Source organism: Nannospalax galili, unplaced genomic scaffold (assembly GCF_000622305.1).
Source record: "Nannospalax galili isolate Female #2095 unplaced genomic scaffold, S.galili_v1.0 scaffold104, whole genome shotgun sequence".
Taxonomy (NCBI): domain Eukaryota; kingdom Metazoa; phylum Chordata; class Mammalia; order Rodentia; family Spalacidae; genus Nannospalax; species Nannospalax galili.
The window spans coordinates 1,483,890-1,504,776 of record NW_008353596.1 but is presented as its reverse complement, the minus strand read 5'-3'; the positions used below and the strand labels follow the sequence as shown (position 1 = coordinate 1,504,776).

Below are 20,887 nucleotides of genomic sequence, written 5' to 3'. Positions count from 1 at the left end.
TCCTCCCGAGCGCTGCGCCCTCCGAGCCGGAGCGGGGGCTGCGGGGCGCCCGGCCGGTGCCGGGAAGCTGGCGCACGGCTGGCTGGCCGGCCGTCCGTCTGGGGGGTTTGCGGGCCGCCGGCTCAATCCAGGGGCGGCATACGCGACGGGGACGCAGGCTGGGGAGCCGTGGCCGGGGCGCGGGGCTGCGCGGGGCTGCGCGGGGCTGCACCCGGCTGGGGTCAGCGCTCCGGGGCTGGGGAGTGCGGCTGCAGCATGAACGCGTCACGGCCGCTCCGTCTGGGCGCCCGCCGGCTCATGTCTCCTCCTCCGCGTCTCTCCGGCCGTGCGCATCGCCGCCTCCCACCGCTGGCGGCGGCCGGGGCGTTTTCTAAGCGCGGGCGGCGAGGGGGCGGGGGGCCGGGGGCGGGTCCGAACCCGCGCCGGCACAATGAGGATGCGGGGCCCGGGGGCTCCCCCCTCGGGGCGCGGCCGGACGGGCGCTCAGCTCGCCTGGGTGCGCCGCGCCCACATCAAAGGCGACTCTGCCTGCTTGCCTGCCCGCCGCGGCCTCTCCACTGCCTCCTCCTTCTCCTGGCGGCTCCGGCTTGTAGGGGAGGCACTCAGGACTCCGGCGACCGGACCGGCCGCTCCGAAGGGGCAGAGCCCGCGAAGCTGGGGCTAGTGTGCGCTGGAAGCCGTCGGAGCCCTGCGCCACGGCGCACCGACCCGCGCCGCAGCGCAAATGTTGGCTGAATTGGGCAGGCGAGAGTCCCAAAGAATGCAGATAGGTGCAGGGTGCCCTCCCTTCCTCCCTCCGTCACATTCGCCGTTCGCACCCACACCCACCAGCTTTGGGGAGCTGGGAGAGGGCGAACCAGGCCCAATCCCTGGAGTGGCACAACTGAAGGGGGTCGCGTTTATCCTTCCTGAGGCTACGCACGACTTTGGGTTTTCCCAGACAACCTTCTGATGGATGGCCACGCTAAGTGAAGCTTTCTCTTCCTATTCCTGCCGCCGGAGGCGGGGAGGGCTCAGGGGCGCCTCTCTCCCTTCCCCCGCTCTGGGACTCTTGGGTCGGTTCTAGGGATTCCAGCGGCGCTCTCCAATAGGCGACCCCGTTTTGGAAACACACGGCTACCACCTAGTGGTTCCAAAGCGTGGATGCAACCCCAGCCCGTGGGCAACATGCCCGATAGTAGCCAGGACTCTGGTCAGCGACCACTCCAAGCCCTTCAGGGCTCCCCTGAAAGCCAGGGTAAGATTTTCATGCTAAGCTTGTTTCCTTTGATAGGACCCTCTCAAGATAGGGAAATTTCCTGCCTCACGGACTGGATCACCAACCTGAAACTTTCTGTCCTTCCATTAACCTAAAATGTAGATATTGTCACAAGTCTGCTTACTCGGTCTACAAGCCAAGCTGTCATCAACGGGCAAGAAAAATGTTTCAAAACTCAGGAATTCGAATCATTTTGTTTAAAGACATTTTTTAAAACGATTAGGTTAATAATTAGAGCATAATAATAAATAGAGCTTAATTAATAGAGTATAAATAAAGTGAGGAAGGTGCTGCTCGGTGATATTATTTATAAACTACATATGAGACCTCCCTGAAAGCTATTTTAAGTTCCTTTTCGAACAGCCCTAAAGACAAGTGCTGAAAACTTTTGCAAAACCAGGTGCTGCTTCAAGATGGAGAAAGTTCTTGCATGACTGCTGGTATTGTAGAGTTTCAATTGCTGGAGCTGCTCTTGCTAAGTTATTAACTTCCTAAATTCTGTGGACCGATGAACCAAGGAAAAGGAGGGGCTGGAAATACAGTTCAACAGTTAAGAGCACCGGCTGCTCTTGCAGATGACTGATGCTCTATTCCAAGCACCCAGGTGGAGAGGCTTGTCAACCACCTGCAACTCCAGCTCCAAGGGGATCTGATGGCCTCTTCTGGCACCCACAACACACCAGGTACACACAAATATATCTTTTAGTCACAGGTTCTGGATTTTAATGTTTCCTCCAACATTTACTTATAAATCCCAAGATAGTCTGAGACTGCTTCCTTGCCTACAAAATACAGTTCAGATTTGCCGAGTACTACTGAGATCAGACTTACACAGTCAAGACAATCAAATATTTTGGTGGCTAATAACCATAATTCTAGTCTTCACATTACTCTTACAATTTCATGAAGTAGCTAAAACCATTCCTTAGTTGAAACATCAACAGGATCTTTTGACTTCGAATTTAGCTTAATATTTAACATTCTTCTCAGCCACTCACATAGGCATTAGCAATATACTCTAGACCAAGTGTACCAACCTTAAATACATACTTTTAGGTGTTTATATGGAACTTAGTATATATGCCACAAACTTGATAACTTATTCCATTGTTGTTTTAACAAAAGTCTATCGTGTTGTCAGCCCTAGGTGAAAGACCAGGTCCTAACTTAAAAAAAAGGGGGGGGGGCTGGAAAGATGGCTGAGCTAAGAACACTTGCTGTTGTTCTTGCAGAGCATCTGGGTTCAAACTCCAGCACTGGTATGGCAACCAACAACTGTAACTCCAGGTCCAGGGGATCCAACACCCTCTTCTGGCCTGTGTGGACACTGTACACCCATAGTGCACTTACATACATACATACATTTTAAAGATTTAGAGCCAGTAAGGTGGCTCTGTGGGTAAAATGCTTGCTGCACAAGCCTGACAACCTAAGTTTGATCCGTGGAGCCCATGTAATGCAGGAGAGCACAAAAAGTTGTCTTCTGACCTCCACGTATGTGCCACACCGCACACTGTGCGTGCCCCCCTCCTCCCCCACACATTCATCCACATAAACACGTCTAAAAGACCTAAATGCTTAGTTTTGAAGCAGGCTCTCACCTGTAGCCCTAGCTGGCCTGGAACTCATGTACACCAGGCAGGCTTCAAACTCAGATGAACTCAGAAGTGCTCCTGTGGGCAATGGACCACCTCATTCTGCTTCTCCACCCCTCAGAACTACAGAAAGGTAGGTCCAATGTCCTTGGTAACACGAACACTAGGACCAAGACATGACCAGCCACACAGAGCAAATTTTCTAGGGGAAAAAAATGACAAGTGCCTAAAATGGGAGGCATTCCCCCGGGATGTGGTAGTGACAGTTAAACAGGCTCACTGCCTTGTAGGCAGGCCTTTGTAGGAAAATTAGTGGATACTTTTAACGGACTGTCCATACTCTGTTTAATTCAGTTAGCAAACATTTATCTGCACGCACCTTCTCAATCTCACCTCCACCACTGGTCTTTCACATTCCATTGGATTCCCCTAGTGTTTTAATCATCTGTTGCCAATATGTACGTTAATGCCTTTAACCACTTACCACCAGCTTTTAAAGTCAAAATCAAGTCAGGTACTCCTAAGAGGACAGGCACTGTAGCTCAGTGGTAGCATGTTGTGAGCCTAGGTTGGATGCTCTCAGAACAAAACTAGAGCAATCTAACCGCTGCACCCATCTGCGCAAGGTCTCCAATAGTGGTCCCATGGACTAAGTGGTCATGTGCTCACCTGGTGCTGGAATCTCAAGCCTCCATTCAATTCCTACTCTACAGAAGTAAAAATCTGGCCTTGAGTTATGGTAACCCAATGAAATGTAAACCCTTGCAGAAGATTTAACTGCTTGGTTTAACTAATTCCCAAGCACCACCCAGCATGGTGGCACAAGCCTCTAATCCCAGCACTCATGAGGGTCTCTGTAAAATCAAGGCCCAGCCTGGGGCTACAGGAAGACCTTGTCTCAAAAACCAACAAAAACCTATAATGAACTTTGAGACACTATGTTTTGACAGTTGATATTCTCTTTATCCCATCATTTGAGTAAACAGCAGGTAAATGACATTTTTCACTGTTTTCCATTCTGACTAGAAAGACTATGCTTCAGTCTGTTGGATACAAATAACGTAAAGACAAAAAAAGATGGGTGATCTCACCCAAGAACCTAAGGTCAGTCAGAAATTTAATTTGGTAGAAAACATGGATCCTTAGCACAGATGAAGTTCTCAAAACCAACTCTTGGAACTTCTAAGCAAAACTTGAAGCTTCTATTGCCCTATCAGAAAAAAAAAAAAAGGCCAGGAGATTGACTTTAACCCTCTATTTCTGTAATTCTGATCCATCTCTTAAATGCCCATAGCCTAGGAAATTATTAGTAATTCTATCCTTTTAAGTAAAATTCAGGTACTAGCTTGTGTAGATGATAGCCTATGTCACACTATCCACATCACCCTACTCTCTGGCCTAAGACCTCTAGTTCTTACATGCAAATGCCTCATATTAAAAGTTAAAGCAGCTGAACTGATAGGTATTAGCAGCAGCTTGCTGTGCAGTTACAAGCCCAGTCACCTAGTTAGCTGTTTAGTTTTCAGGCACTGAAATCTTTAGTCTGCCCTTCCAACAAGCCGTGTACAACTTTTCAAAGTAAGGAAGCAGTAGTCAAATGCTCACTTTGCATTGCACATACCATCACACCATGCAACATCCAGCCAAGGAACAGTGAACTGGTGTCTATGCTGCAGGTAACTACATCCAAAAGATCTTTGCTAAGACATAATCCACTTATAAAATACCTTGATAAATGCTATAAAAACTCTACATTTTGATAGAAAACTGTTTAAAATGTTGATTTAGATTTACTTGCTAAGCTTGCCTGTTCTGCCTGATTTGTATCTACCACACATGGATGATTAACCTAGTTGAAATGCTAAGAATTAAAGTGCTGTAAACCTCCTTCCTGGACCCTAGACCCTGGACCCCAGACTCAGTTGATTCACAATGTGTCCTGTAGGCCTGTTTGCACATACCAGATAACCGATAAAGAACAAAAAAAAAAAGAAGTTACACCAGGCTTACACCAGATCTAGCCTTCCTAGAAAAGATGTTTAACCAAAACTATAGCTTTTAAAAGATGTTTAATCAAAGTGTCTGCTGAGGAATGCTTTTTGTGTAATGACTATATGGGCCTATATAATCTGTACCTGAAACTAAATGGGGGTCGATCGTTCTGACCAGACTTACATGTCTTAGAAAACCGGTCAACCCCAGCCGGCTAAAAAGTAAAGACTCTGCTTAATTTTTACATCTCCAATCCCGTGTATTTGTTATCTGGAGGGGACCCATAAAGTTAATTTATCTTTGGATTGTTAAAACGTTTAAGCCAGGCGTGGTGGGTCACGCCTTTAATCCCAGCACTCCAGAGGCAGAGGCAGGCGGGGTTCTCTGTGAGTTCCAGGCCAGCCTGGTCTACATAGTGAGTTCCAGGGCAGCAGGGGCTACAGGGAAACCCCATCTCAAAAAGACCGGAAGAAAAAAAAAGAAATTGCTATTGCTGATTTTTGACTTGGAATTAGGACAGTATGTATTCCCAATTTAGATGGCCCTATGCATTTTTTGAGTTCTCAGCATTGACAATCACCCTACAATTATTACAGATAAGATTTCTTTATGCAAAAAATTAGCACATTTTGGTATGTAGAGCTAATCTTTAGTAAAACTTTGTCTTTACCTAAGAATTTAAAAACAAATTGTGATTGTATGTAAATGATGCTCATTGTGTATATACATACACACACACACCCCTAGTAAAAAGGGGTTGGGGTGGAGAAGTTTAATTTAACCTAGACTAGGGAAGTTTGACACTGGTAATAGACCTTTCCTCACTCCAAAATACTATTACCTCTGGACAACTTCATAATCTCAATCCCCAAATATGGACACACTCAAAATACTGTTTATGAAATTAAAAAAATACAAAACTGTAAAGACTTAAGCCTCAAGTTTTAACAAGAACTCAGGGGAAACGCAATAGGTAGAACAGATGCCAAGACAGACAGACACTAAAACTTTTTCTGCCTTTTTGTTACCTGTCTTTTTCTATTTCTGTTCAGATGAAGGACCCAGATTAAGACTTCTAGACAGTTTCAACACAAACTCTCTTTGGGAAGCGAGACTAGATAGGGCTGATGGACCATTTGTAATCAAGTTTGCATTGCATGGTTGTTAGCTATTGGTCAGCAGGTGGCAATGTGAACACTGAATCACCAAGAAAAACCAGTCAAGTTCTGGTCAGTTTAGAAGGGGGCTGGAATGAGAACAATGACAATTTTAACTTCAAAGTATGAAACAGTTAAAAGTAAATAGAAACAGTGCTACTTTATTAAAATACTGAGTTTATTTCACATGTATATTTGTCTCCCCACCATTTCCATGTCTGACCACCATTACTACAGCCTATCATAACATTCCATACATACTTAAAACCAAGTAAAGGGTGGAGTTCCATCCTTAGAAACTAAACAGGCATTTTAGACAACACATTCTTGGCAATGAATCCTGGACAACATTTATCAAACACGGTAGGGGAAGTTCTCACTTTGCATTATAAAAAGAACAACCAGGTATCAACTGTTACAGAAACGAAGTAAGACGACAGAGTATTTTCAAACAGTCTGAACTATTTTCTTAGAGAGACTTCCTCCACTGCCAGAGATCTTGAATAGCCTGAAACGAAGGGGAAAAAACTAGTTAAAAGGTTTTTAACTTTTCTCAGAAGCCAATAAATTTCTTCAGTTAATTTTTCATTCAATCAACAAAGTTTGCTCTAGATAACTAATTCCAAGGTAATTTACATTTGAACTTCTGATCATAGTATGAGGTTTATTATACTAGTGTTATTGAACAGCTTAAGGAATAAAGTAAAGGGGGGTGAAGAATAGAGCCAGTCTAACCAATGTTGCCTCAAACTCAGCCTAGAGATCAGCAATTGCTGGTCAGCAAATGAAAATATAGAAGTGTTATTCTTCATCAGCTCTTTTCAAAAATAAATGAGATGTATTTAAATTGATCTTTAATTCTATTTCCCTAATCTGCATTTCTTCAATTTTCCAGAATTTGTTTATAAAATTTAGTACTTATTGGCTATGTTCCACTTGGCCTTTTAACACTAAACCAAGCTATAAACTAACATTCACCATTTACTACTACAGGGATTTCACCCTGGTGCTTGAAAATAGGCTTTCAACTGGGCCTGGTAACAAAGGTCCCAAGAAAGCAAGTATCAGACTGCCTGAAGCAGCCGAATGGAGCAAGGCAAACTCCATTGTTTCCTTAGCAAACAAACTTGAGCTTTTGTAAAACTAAGTTCAAAATAGCCAAGAGATCATTTAAACTATTTAAAAGCTGGGGTAGAGAATGATTAAAAGTCATCTTCTGTCTCCCAATTAAATTCTTTTTGAGTTTCCATGTATGTAAATATTGCCTGTGGCTAGGACCTTTTTAAAAGGAGCCAGCAAACTTAAGACTTAGTAGTGAAGAGATTCATAATCAAATCCTAATAAAAATGTTGGATTTGGTTATGTCCCCAGAAAATTTAGTTACCTCCTGGTCAGTCATTCGGAAGCAATTCTTCACATAATTGATGAACTTGGCTTCCACTTTGGGAAGAGAACCACCCTATTAAGGAAAAAAACATCATTAAAAGCCAAGAATGGAAATAGTTTTGAGAGATACCATTAGGAAATTCCTTGCATGCTGTTACATGTAGTTCATAACTTGCCCAACTTTTTCATTAAAAACCTCAAATGTCACCAGCTGTGGTGGCAAATGTCTTTAATAGCAACACCTGGGAGGTAGAGGCAGGAGGATCTATGTTGAGTTCAAGGCCAGACTGGTCTATATAGTTCCAGGAGTTCCAGGACAGCTAGCTGAGACTAGCGGGAGACCCAGTCTCAACAAGACCAAAAATACTAGTAAGTAAAACAGAGCAAAGGCAGGCAGATCTCTGAGATCAAATCAAGGCCAGCTTGGCTACAAGACTCAGTTTCACAAAAAAAAAAAAAAAAAAATTTTAAGGTGAGGACTATTCTACAAGCATGTAAACATGGCAACTGGATGCCTATCCATCTAATACAAGTCAGTTCTACCACCCAAAACCAAAGTCAACGCACATATACATGTATATTGTATGTGGCCCCACTTGAGGCCATGTCAAGTAATCCAACCTGTTTAAAGAACATTTTGTATTTACCAAAAGCCTAGGATAACACTACTAATCTGAGAACCAATCCAGGAGGTATAAATAGGGATAAGACTAATAGCAGCTATACTTTACTAACTGTAACTCAAATTTGGCATTTATTTAATTATGAAGATAGGCAAAGAATATAAACAATATCAACAATACCTAAGAATCTTGAGACATTACAATTACCACCACCTTAAAATTTACCAGTATAGACTTATCACTCATTTTGTCTATCAAGTGCACCATTTTTATTTTGACTAAATTTTAGTTTTTTTCTTGCCTCCTGATCACCAAGATTAGAAAGGCTTCCAAATGCCAAAGGAACTATGCCAGAACCAGGTCTAAGTACTAAGATACTTAATTGCCTCCATCACCTAGAAAAAACTACAGTAATTTCCATTAAATTATTGTCACATAACATCCTTATTTCATTCATTCAAATATTTATTGAGTGGCTAAGGAGATACAAAGATAATTAAAACATGTTCAAAGATGAGGTATATGTAACAAGTAGTAGAAAGGAGTTCACTGAATCACAGAAGTCAAAGAAAACTGCTTTAGGACATCAAGAGTGCTTCCAGCCTGCAAGGGGGTATGGGTGGCAATCAGGAAAGGGGATTGAGATTAAAATAGAAGACTTCAGTCTGGATTGTTGATGGTACTCAGTATGGACTATATTTGTTTCTCCTTTTCCTCTTTCCCCATCTTTGGGCTTAATTTACCAGTAGTGCCCAGGACTGTTCAATGCGCCTGCAATTAAACCAAGGAGATAGGACCATATTAAAATGGGGGGAGGGGCATCATTTAGCATTGTATGCAAGGGATTAAATAAATCAGTGCCAATAGGAAGGCAGAAAAGTTCAGTGTGAAAAAGTCAAATAGATACACTATCACCGAAATGTTAAATTTTCTAATCCACTCCTGGGTGCACAAAGGAATCCCCTGAAGCCATGTAGAGGCCTACAGGACACAGGAAATGGACAATTTTTCCTCACTATCCCATTGATCCCTAATAACTGGGATCTTGGAGTCACAATTGAGAAAATCTGCTATTCTTCATGTTAACTGATTATTTTGTCATGAAGTTTTAGTCCCAGCCAAGTGGTTAAACAGAGGTACATAAATCCTTATGTTCTAGTAATTGTATTTAAAATTAGATGCAAACCTGATATACACTAATTCAAGTTACTACCAAATGCACCAAATGTACTGACAGGTAAAAGGCAGGTAGAAATGATTCAAAATTTTGCCAGAAAATGCTTAGTTTTTGCATCAAGTACATTTTCATGCAGCCAGACTCTCCTCCCTTTTCCAGCTGTTTTCAATTTTATTGAAGACTCAAAACGCCCTCTGGTGGTTCTGCTAAAGAACCAGCGCAGCCGGTGTTGTCAGATCAGAATGTGAAAGAGTATGCATTAACCTTCTTATAAATCCCTTTTCAAACAGTGAAAACCACTTATCCAAACCCACAGAAGTACAATTTGAAACGTGGCAAAAGATCAATCCACTTACTTTTTCTATACTTGCTTGCATTTTTGCTTTAATGTCTTCTACAGAACTAGGTCCTTTTGGCGTTTTGGGAGTTTTTTCCTGTTTTTTGAAAGATTCTTGACCCTAGGAAAAAATTTTAAAGGTCTTAAGAATTACATTCTAAATATGCAGCCAGGGTTAAATTCTCCAAAACACCCATTAAATTGTGAGCAAACTATATATCTTTCCAAAGAATTTCCTCAATTTTTCCTAAGGACTTCAATGAAGTTTGTTTTCCATATTTGTTGCTACTTACTTTTGATCTTGGTGTTGATGGTTTCAAGTCTTTTCCATTCTGGTTTGATTTTTGTGCATTTTTGGCTGGAGTATCTCGGATAGACTGCAATTAAGAGATTACTTTGATCAGTACTGCATCTCCAGATAATCAAACTCCAGCCCCAAACCACCATAAGAAAAGCAACAAATTGTAGGTCACATAAACATTGGGGGATACATTTCTAACTTAATAAAATTTTCAGTCAATTCTATCTTAGGACCAAATCTCAGTAGTTGATTATCTTGTAAGACAGTTTTTACTACTAGCACAGATAAACTCAATTCTGTTGCGGTTCCTTTTTTTGACAACATAATGTACTCACTTTCTTCACTGGAGCTTTTTCTTCTGTTTCCTCATCATCAAAATCATCATCATCATCACTATAAATAAAACGGGTTATTTAGAACATTCACGTTTTTAGTCAAGCTGGATTTTAGCTATGTTCATTCACTGCAACACTGTTCACAACTTAACATGTACATATAAGCACCATTATTCATTCAGCCTTAGGAGTAACCAGTTAGCCACTCAACAAAAGGATAAATATAAATACTGCAGTTTGGCTTGGTTATCAGACTTAAAAAAAAAAATCAAACAGAATTGTAGCTTCATTACTAAAGGCTGAGAAATGCAGGTTTATTTAAATTTACAGTTAACGCTCATAGTAATCAGCTTCTCAAGTTTATGCTGTTAAAATGGAACCACTTCCTATGTTAATGATTTAGTAGCATCGTAACTTATTTGTAGAAACTGATTCTAAAAAATTCAAGCTCAAGGAACCTGAACTAGAAAAATATCTGCACAAGATAATGTTCAATGACTCTGTTGATCTCAAATAGTAAGGCTTAGGAGCAAATTTCCTGATAATGGATTTGACCAGCTTCCAAGTTTTGACACCAAACCCAAAACTAAAAGAAATGGAGCTTCTTGAAAATTTAACTTTTACATAATTGCTACGGTAACAAGAACAAAGTCAGACTTGGACAAAATGTTTGCAAAATCAAGAACCTAGTAAGGAATGTTTCCAGAAAAACACATGTCACAACTCAAAGTCTGATTAGTTTACTTCACACAATGGCAGTCTTCAAGAGGTAGGTAGACATAATCAGAAGTACTGGATACCGCTGATAAAGATGGTTCAGCCTGAATGTTTGTGAGTGCACTAGTGTTGTGCAATGGAGTTAAGGATGGCTCGTAGCTGCCATGTGGGTGGGTGCTGGGAATAGAACCCAGGTTCTCTGCAAGAGCAGTCAGTACTCTTAACTGCTGAGCCATCTCTCCAGCCCCTAGAGTTTAAGGTTTTTATTGTTTTGTAGAACCAGTTATTTAGCACTCAATGAAAAGTGCAGTTGTACAATTCCAAAGAGGTACTTCTTGAAAAAGCACAAGTTCAAGCCTACATGCTTCATTCAGAAGTGAAAATAGTATTAAATTACTGAGACTCTTTAATAAAAAGTATCAAGGCCAGTGATTGGTTTCCTTGCATTCATATTTTACATTTGCTTTGCCTTTCAAAGCAGGAATATATTATAAAACTGTGAAGAATGCTTTAAATGCCAAGATGTGTAAAATTGTGTATAAAGATTGATATATAACAAGTTAATTTCATTTCCAAGAAAAGGAGCCTGGAAAGGGCAAATGGGGGTTTTCCTAAGAGTTTTCATTCACTGATATTGTCAAGTCTTCCGAGTTTTCTGTATAAACAACACATTAACAATGCAATGTTGCTACTTTCTGATGAATGGATGAATGCTCTAATTATTAAATTTATTTCATGACAAAAGGATTCAGTAATACTGAGAAATCATGACTTTTTCTCTAACCCTAGAAAATAACCTGGTGAATACATGTTGAGTATCTTATCTGAAATACCCGAGACCAGAAACGTTTGTTTTTCCCAAATTTCAGATTTGCATATACACAGTGAAATATCTTGGGGAAATCTCTGTAAACCTTATATACATAACCTGAAGATATATTTATTTATTTTTATTTAGAGGTCTTTTTGAGACAGGGTCTCCCTGTAGTTCCAGCTGGCCTGGAACACACCATGTAAACCAGGATGGCCTCGAACTCAAGAGTTCCACCTGCCTCTGCCCCCGAGTGCTAGGATTAAAAGCATGTGCCCCACACCCGACAAATTTAATTTAGTGCACTCACATTTGCCTGTGACCTGCCACTGGGTCTGGAACTTTCTGTTTTCCAAGTTATGTTAGCACTCTGAAGGTTTTGGTTCTAAAAGCCTTTTAAAATTTTGGACTTTCAGATTAAGAATGCTCAACCTGTCCATCATTTCAGACAGAGTGCAGGTGGCTAACTATATGAACTGTTTTGGGTCAATTTATTGTAATAGGTGTACCAAATAAATTCTATGCACAACAGAAAGTCACATGACAGGCATGATGGCACATGTCTTTAGTCCCAGCACTTGGGAGGCAGGAGGCCAGCCTGATCTACATAGTGAATTCCAGATCAACTATGACTCAAAAAAAAAAGGCTAGACACTACACTATCAATTTTATACATGTTTCTAACATCCAAAATAAAGCAACCCTTGATAACCCGGCAAACTCAATAAAGCATCATCTACATGCTAGAACTTAAGGAACATGGAGAGGTGATTAAACTACAGGATATTACCTTTTAGAAGTGATGAAATCGTTTTTTTAAACTCAGGAATGACTGCACAACCAGTAAATTTTATGCTTCTACCACCATGGACTATGTTTCTCTTGAATCTGTCAAACTCCTCTTCCTTCTGCTTATGTATTTCTCTCATTCAAATATATGTACGCACTACTTGGCAGGGAGGCTTACTGGCACTCCTAAACATGTGCCATTGGAATTAAGCTGCCAGATCGCAATTAACAGAACAATCCAATTTCCAACAACTTGAGGGTTAAGATCCATGAAAAAGGATGCTGCTGATTTTCACTTTTATATTCTAGACCTGAGATTTCGATCTGGATCCACACGGTACTTTCTTATAATTCTTTTCAAGAGGAAGATATAAAATGTTCTTCAGGCCTATTTTATATTTTAAATGGAATGCTTCTCCCAAGAGAATCAAATTACTGAAGACCACTTAAACATACATTAAAAATTAAAACTATTCAGATTTGCTGGGCGTGATGACGCACGCATGCCTTTTATCCCAGCACTCAGGAGGCAGAAGCAGGCGCATATCTTTTGAGTTCAAGGTCAGCTTGGGCTACATCGTTCCAGGCCAGCTGAAGCTACAGGGAGACCCCGCCTCCAAACAACCAAAAAATTCAGATTTCAATTTAATCCTCAAACTCAACGTACTGGCCACAACTTATTTTCAACACTATTTTTATTAAATCCAATAGCACAGATAACTCCAGTAGTGGGGCTAATTCTGTCATTAGGATACCACGACGATAAAGTCCAATATAAATCCAATTCTTTTGTGGTGATTTTAGATTTTTTTTCTCAAATGTATGGGTGTTTTCCCTGCACTTAAGTGCACTACATGCACACAATGCCTATGGAGACCTGATGGGGGTGTCACATCACCTGACACTGGAGTTATAGACTGGTATCACAAGCCATGTGGGTTACTGGTGATAGAATCCATGTACTCTGCAAGATAGTGCTCAAGAGATAGTGCTGAGCCTTCCCTCCAGCCACTTTTGTGGCTGCTTTTTGTTAAAGTGTTGACTGTGGCCTTAGAACCCAATCCTGAGAAGTGCTTTCTCCACACCAGAAATAAGATAATTTTTGTAAAACTGCTGTCTTACAATAGCTTTATCTTTCAGGACATTCTCTTAACAAATTTTAAATACATTGTATGTTAATAAGGTACATCACCTACAAATTATTCATTCTGAGGAACATGCTCTTAAGTGATTTCATCCCTCTGACCAAGGCAGCATACTAAGATGGTCATGTCATCGGGCAATATAACCTTATGGGACCATTGTATATGCTGTGTCATTGATCAAAATTTTTGTGATATACTGCAAGACAGAAAGTTGTTAACTCCCAACACTCACATGCCATCTACAGCATCTTTAATTACAGTTCCAGGGGATCCAACACCCTTTTTTGGCCTCTGCAGGCAAAACATGCAATATTTTTTTAAGTTAAGAATGTGTTATTCTCTTCCACTCCTATCTACTCATACACTTTTGCCATATCTCCCCCTAAATTTACTGTAAACCACTAAGAGAAAAGAAAGTATGTTTAATACACACGTAGTATTTCTGATCCATGAATTCATATGCAGAAAGACATGTAAACACAAGTATTTAAGAGAGCCACACATTTTCCATTTACTTTGTCTTACAGTTAAGTGTAACTTTTCTACATTAATAGTCAACTAATCCCTTATCATCCACTTTCCACTCTATGAACACTTATTATTGATTTCTCTTTTATCTTGTTGAGCTCCAGGACTTCTGGAACATGGCTTAGATGTCCAATTTAACAACTTAACTCACCTTGTCACTTTCATTCAAAGTCTATGCTGTGCAATTACCATCTCAGTAGTGAAACTACTTTTAAATTTGTTTACCTCAAGGAACCTATTTATTAACTGTCCCTTACTGTACATTGTGCACACCATCCATCCTTCTGTAATTCCAAACCCCAAGACTGTGGATACCAATCAAGACCAGTGTCAAAGTTTTGCTTTCCTGCAAGGGACAGCTCTTCATCTCCTCAATGTTCAGCTATGCTATTAAGACACAAACGTTAACTATAATTTAGTATTATCACACTATAATCAGTCATGCCTGTTTGCCATTCCTCTGGGTATGTTTATTTTCTTATTAATGGCAAATAATCTTAGAGTAAGAGCACTGAAAACACTGGTTCTAAGCTTTTTATGTAAAGAATTTTCAAATTTTAAGAATTCAAACCCTAATAGATTTGCAATTTAGTACATATTTTCTCAAGTCTTTGTACTTTTTTTTTTTGACAGGATCTCCCTGTAGCCCCAGCTGTCCTGGAACTATGCAGACCAGGCTGGCGTGAACTCCATACTTTTATCTCAGATGTTTTCAATAAATACTTTACCATTTTCAGTATTTGGGAGAAAACTAGACAATACAAGGTATTAGATACTTATATTGTATAACTTACATATTAACATAACTCCACAGTACACATGTAGCTGTTTTTTGACATAGCTTAACATCAAAATTTTTTTCATCTTTGAGACAGGGTCTCCCCTGTAGCCCTAACTGGCCTTAAACTCAAGATATCCATCCACCTGTCTCCGACCCCAAGTGCTGGGGATTACAGGTATGCGATGTCTATCAGATCTTATTTCCAAAATTCTAAATTCCCAAGAAAGAGCAATGTTGCATTTTGAGTAAGGAAATTAAGAATCATAGGCCAAATTCTTCATAGGTACAAAAATACATTCACTAAAGTTTCCATCACCACTGATCATTTATGGTATCAATTACAGAACTGACAAAAATCAATTTTTTTCTAAAACCCTTTGAAATGTATATCATGTCAAGTTTCTAGGAGCATGGTACTTACTCTTCATCCTCATCCTCATCTTCATCTTCATCCTCATCATCTTCATCAGCAAGTTTTACTTTTTTCTTAAAGGAAAATATATCCTCATGAGCAGGAGTCTAGCTGTATAACCAAACTGAAGGCTAGAAACATAACTCATCTCTACCTGTGGAACCTTGCTACCACCTCCAGGGGCAGACCGCTTTCCAGATATACTTAAGAGTTTTACATCCTCCTCCTCTTCATCTTCTGACTCTGCATCTTCCTCCACAGCTGAAGTAAAAAAAAAAAAAAAAAACACTATAAAATTCTAACAACTCAAAAAATTATTAGTACTCTTGTTTAACCCAGCACCCACACAGAGGCTAAAAGTTCCAAGGAATCCAACACTCTTCTGACTTCAGTGGGCATTGCATGATATGGGGTGCACATTCAAGCAGGCAATACTCCCATACATGTAAGAGTATTTTTTAAAAAGATTAATTCTATTAAAAACAGCAAATGGGGACCAGACAACTAACTGTAGGATTCTAAGCTAATGGTCACTGATGTTTTAGAAACAAACCAGGCCTTTCAAGATATAAACAGCCAGATTCTCATAACATTTCAATACAACTAGAGCTAAAACATGCTTAGAAAATCCAAATTGGTGGTGGGGGGGGGGTCACTAGGGAGATAGTTTAATAGATTAAAAAGCCCTTGCTGCCAATCCATGTTTGATCCCAAGGATCCTACATGGGCAACACACTCTGGCAAGGTGTCAGATTTCCACATGCAGGCATGCCATACACCCCTCAACACAATCACAAATAAATCCAGGAGAAAATATTAAGGAAAAGTCAGTCCGAACTGAAAACTAACCAACACAGTAAATGCCGTAGTATTAAAAAAAGCATACCTACTAAGTGCTGTCCACTAATATGTACAGGCCCTGAACCACACTTCAACCTTAAGACAACAGGTGGTGTAATTTCAAATCCCCCAAGGGAAACCTAAAAGTGAAAAATTTTTATTAAACATTGTGAAGAAACAGATTACTGGCAAAGCTATACAATCAAATCAATGAACCTACTCAGAGAAGGAACAGAATCAAGAGTTAGCCACTTGCTCAAAAATATTTTAAATTAAAAAGAACTGTAAGAAAGTAATGGTACACACCTAGCAGAAATAGGTGGATCTGATATTGAGGCCTGCCTGATGCACATTCTGGACCTACAGGGAGACACTATCTCAAGAAACAAAGATGCAAACAATCCAAGCTTAAAGGCATACTTACTGTTGGTTGTACAGACATTTTCAAAGTTGCCAGTGTTACTTTAATTGGACTGCCTTCATAATTCATTGCCTCTGCTTCAACAATGTGTAACTCATCTTTTGCACCAGCTCCTAAACTGACCTGTGAACAAAAAAAAGAAAAAGTACTTCAAGTACCAGTGTTATGATCACCCCTCAAAACCTGCTTTAAAACTAAGCCTTGTATCTATCAGTGGATGTTCTCATATTTAGTAAACTTGAGAAATGTGTAAAAATGCACTCAGTAGGGACCTGTAAGATCAACTTGGCAACTGATAAGGCTGAGCGTTGGGTTCTGTTAATAAGGCTCTGTGGAAGACAAAGATCACTGCCCTGTAAAGCTTCATAATGCAACTGACGGAAAATGTGACTGCTGGGGCTGGAGAGAAGAGCTTAGCAGTTAAGAACACTGGTTGTTCTCGCAGAAGACCCAGGTTCGAATCCCAACACCCACATGCCAGCTAACAACTGTAACTCCAGTCCCAGGGGATCCAACAGCTTCTTCTGATCTCCAAGGGCATTGCACGACACGGGTGCACTTACCTACAATGCAGACAATACACACATACACATAAAATACAAACAATAAATTTTAAAAGTTTAAAAAGATGGGACTGCTTTGCAAGATTAAGTGACAAAGATGACCAGTTCTGTTATCGATATACAAATGAGGTATATATCATACTCAGTTGTAAAAATACTATCTTACCAGCAGTTAAGGAAGCAAAAGAAAAGGGAGGCTGAAATCAAGAAAGGCAAAGTAGTTTACTTCAAAAATATAAATACCGTTCTTAATGATAGCTGGTGTTCATTTTCATCATTATCCACCTTAAAGTGATAGTCTTTGTCAGCCTTTAGTTCACAGCCTGTAAAAAGAAAAAGCAAATCTAGCAAGGAGAATATCAAAACTTAACCATAAGCAAAATGACCAACTTGTGCATTAGTTACAGAAAGCTCTCCCTAAATCAATCTCTCCTGGAAAAACTATAAAATACTAAGTTCTATTTCCTCCTAATATTTCCTTCAATTACAAAGAGACACCATTCTGCAGCCCACACTCAATGACTTCAAACTAGAGCTGCCGGATGTAATAGCTGAAAGCAAACCTAGTACAATATTCCCTCCCCATTGCTTTAAAAAGCTTAGCTGATGATGCTAAACTCAAGCAAGTGAGTACTACAAACGAGAATGGACACCACCAGTTCAGGGACAGCTTATAAAACTACAAATCCATCAAAACACCCAAGTTTGTTACAGAAGCCAATACTCCCATTCTGGAAGGCCTGAAAATTATTTATGACAGACCCATGGGATCTTTCCTACAGAATAGGTAAAAGTTAAACTACCCAGAACAACTAGGTATAAAGTCTCCCGGTTTAGTGTGCACTCCTATTCCATGACTGAAAATATTTGTTTTAAATACTATCAGAACTTTAAGTCTTTAAAAATGTAGTGACCATTCCAGAGTTACCGGTATAGCTCTCAGCATGGTTAACCAAGATAAAACTTGGGGCATTGAAAATCCAAAGTCAGACTCTTTCCAACTGTAACACCGTGTGAAGTCTGAGTAGATCCCCAAGCTCAGGTCAAGCTACAATCTGAACGCTCAATCTGCGAGCACTGCAGGTGGTTAAGTAGCCTCCACTCCCGGGCCCGGGGCCATCGCTTAAGATTTAGCAGCACCTCCTAACATTCAAGTCACTACCTACCTCGTGGGGGTGACTCCACCTCCCAGTGAGAAAACCGGGCTCTAAAATCCCTCCCATCACGGTGAACGTGGTAGGCGCTGAACAAAGACCTTTAAGAGCCCTCGCGCTGCCTACCGGCCACTTCACTCAGTACTGAGCGCCAAACACTCAACCCAGCCACCTCAACCCAGGCTCTGGTTTGAGACCACACCGGTGGGCCGGGAGCCCGGATGTAGAGCCCACACCCCCTCCCTACCCCCAACCACGTGGCAACCACGTGCTCCCGGCGGTAGCAGCCAAGGGGGCCGCGCCTTCTCGGGCCTCCCTAGCCGAGGCCCTCGGGATGCGAGTGGGCGGCAGAGCCCGAGCCTGAAGAGGACCCAACGTGGAGCAGACTCGACCCTCCTGCTCTCAGCAAGGCGACCCACTTGTGGCACCACACTACACACCCTCTCGGGTAACCCGGAACTAACAAGCGGCAGCCTGGGAACCGAGCCCTGCACACTCCCACATACCGAGAAGCCTCTCCATATGCCCAGCCGCCCCACAGGGCCGGCCGCCACCACAGCCACCATCGCAGCCGCGGCCGCCCTCCCTCAGCACCCGCGACACTCGGTACCGTCCAGCCCGGACCCCCAGGCCCCGGCTTCCCGCTCCCGGAGTCTGCAGGACGGCTTCCAGGGCCTCCCCCAGCTTGGGCCTAAACCCGCGCCGTCTTCTCCACGGTCCAGGCCTCGGCTGGCCTCCGCCCCCCCCCACCTCCAGGCCCCAGTTCATCCCTCCCACCCAGGCCGCTAACCGAAAAGATAGTTCTGGGGCCTCAGAGGGCTCATGTCCATGTCCATCGAGTCTTCCATGAGGCAAAGGCTCTCACTTCGCCGTGAGAGAGTCCGGAAGGAGATAACTGACTACAGCCCCTCACAACAGACGCACAGGACGGAATCTCGCCAGGGAAAGGACGGGGGCTCGCCGCACCTATATATGGCCTTTGAAGATCTCGCGAGAGCTTCTCTACTCCCGTCCTCGTAAGCGTGCTGTGCTCCGCCCCATTTCTCGCACAGTCGCGCTCTTGCGCAAGCGCTCTTCGACCCGATGCCTTGCTACCTCACCCCCAACGCCTTCAGGTACTTGGCGGGCTCGTACTGCGCACGCGCGCTCGCGTTCCTTGGCCTCACCCCTCTGCCGCGGTCGCCCGAGCGCAGGCGTGCTTTCCCTTTGTAGCGTGCTCGCCGCCTTCCACGTCTTCGCTGGCGGGCGCGCGACCAGCAGCCTACGCAGCCCACCCTGGAAGATGGCGACATCGATTCTTCAGTGTGCTGGACGTGGAGATTCGCGGGTGGGACGGGAGCCAGAAAACCGGCTACTCTTTTCTCGATTTTTCTGGTGCCCTACAGGCCTCCAAAAAGGCATAATCACCCCAGGATTTGATCTGCTTGAAGGCTTGGTCCCAGTTAGTCGTTTCCCCAAAGTTAAGGCTTCAGAGACCGAGTGGACTAGGGGTTATTTGTACAGTGAAAAAATATTGCTACTTGCCGCTTACTCGGCCATGTTTGTATAGCTCATTTCTGAGGATGCAACTCTAAAGTCGAAGTGCTCATCGAAAGATCATTTGGAGGACCAAGAGGGACTGAGTCAGTCTCCAAGGAGCATCGTTCCAATAGCCGAAGGATGTGCAGAAAAGGAGACAGTACAGTTCATCTTTGTCATTCCACATGAAGGCATGTGACTTTTAGGAAATGCATGGGCCTTCATTGGAATCTGGGAATTAGCATTTTAAACTACATCCTGACACACAGGTCTCCTGCAGGCCCTCAGCCCTGTTGCTTTATAACAGCAATGCTAATAACCTTTTTTTTTTTTTTAACCTCAGCATACCAAGCAAAATTAAGAATTATTGTGAGGGGCTCTGGAGAGATGGTTCAGTGGTTAAGAGCATTGACTGCCCTTACAGAGGACCCGGGTTTGGTTCACAGCACTCACATGACAGCTACAAACGGACCTTAACTGCAGTTCCGGGGGAATCCGATACCCTCTTATGACCTCTCAGGCATTGCACGACATGAGTTCACTCACATATATACAGGCAGTACACTCACACATAAAATTTAAAAAATATGTATATTAAATATATAAATAATTGTGAGGAATAAAAATAGTGTTAAAAATGGCCCAACTGTCTCTCCAGATGTAATATAATGGAGATGATCAGATATAATACACCTTATTGACAAAATCCTAAATTTGGAAAAAAAAAAAAAATCCGTGTCGATTTTTGAACAGGGCCTAGTGCTGCTTCCCTCTTCACCTCATGAATGTTGTTTGAGTCCAGTGCAAGTAAAAGTTGGAACTATTTGGTAATTTCTTTTTAGATTCTGAATCATTATAGGAATGTAGCTCTGCAGTGCCTAAACCATTTGGGAGCCATTGCTAATGTAAACATATTTGTTGTATTAACATTTCGGGCACCTTGGCTGACAATGAGCTCATGGAATCAAGGGATTCAAAACAACAACAAAAACTGTGCTGGTGCTGGAGAAACTGCTCAGTGGTTCAGAGCACACTGGCTGCTCTTGC

The 20,887-nt window shown here is 42.0% G+C and overlaps 1 protein-coding gene across 2 annotated transcripts; it reads right to left on the bottom strand.

Annotated features, from left to right (window-relative positions):
* Positions 1-6,147: 6,147 nt before the first annotated feature.
* On the bottom strand, positions 6,148-19,389 carry Npm1 (nucleophosmin 1). Of its 2 annotated transcripts, XM_008850755.2 has the most exons (11): positions 19,113-19,389; positions 17,412-17,491; positions 16,609-16,728; positions 16,231-16,324; positions 15,499-15,605; positions 15,354-15,418; positions 10,162-10,219; positions 9,819-9,902; positions 9,545-9,646; positions 7,387-7,461; positions 6,148-6,510 (listed from the first exon to the last, which is right to left on the bottom strand). In XM_008850755.2, exons 1-11 carry the CDS (start codon positions 19,168-19,170, stop codon positions 6,472-6,474), a joined length of 882 nt encoding a protein of 293 aa, XP_008848977.1. In that variant the 5' UTR covers positions 19,171-19,389; the 3' UTR covers positions 6,148-6,471. The 2 variants fall into 2 exon arrangements, with proteins under 2 accessions (XP_008848977.1, XP_008848978.1); XM_008850756.3 differs by lacking the exons at positions 6,148-6,510; positions 7,387-7,461 and adding an exon at positions 8,459-8,782 and having other exon boundaries at positions 19,113-19,280.
* Positions 19,390-20,887: the final 1,498 nt, after the last annotated feature.

What these genes read in the sequence shown, in the direction of transcription:
- Npm1 (XM_008850755.2), bottom strand. Translation starts at nt 19,170, where the DNA reads ATGGAAGACTCGATGGACATGGACATGAGCCCTCTGAGGCCCCAGAAC. An exon ending in AAATGTCTGTACAACCAACA is followed by an intron (nt 16,325 to 16,608) that starts GTAAGTATGCCT and finishes TTTCACTTTTAG; the next exon opens with GTTTCCCTTGGGGGATTTGA. An exon ending in GATGAGGATGAGGATGAAGA is followed by an intron (nt 10,220 to 15,353) that starts GTAAGTACCATG and finishes TTTTATTTATAG; the next exon opens with TGATGATGATGATGATTTTG.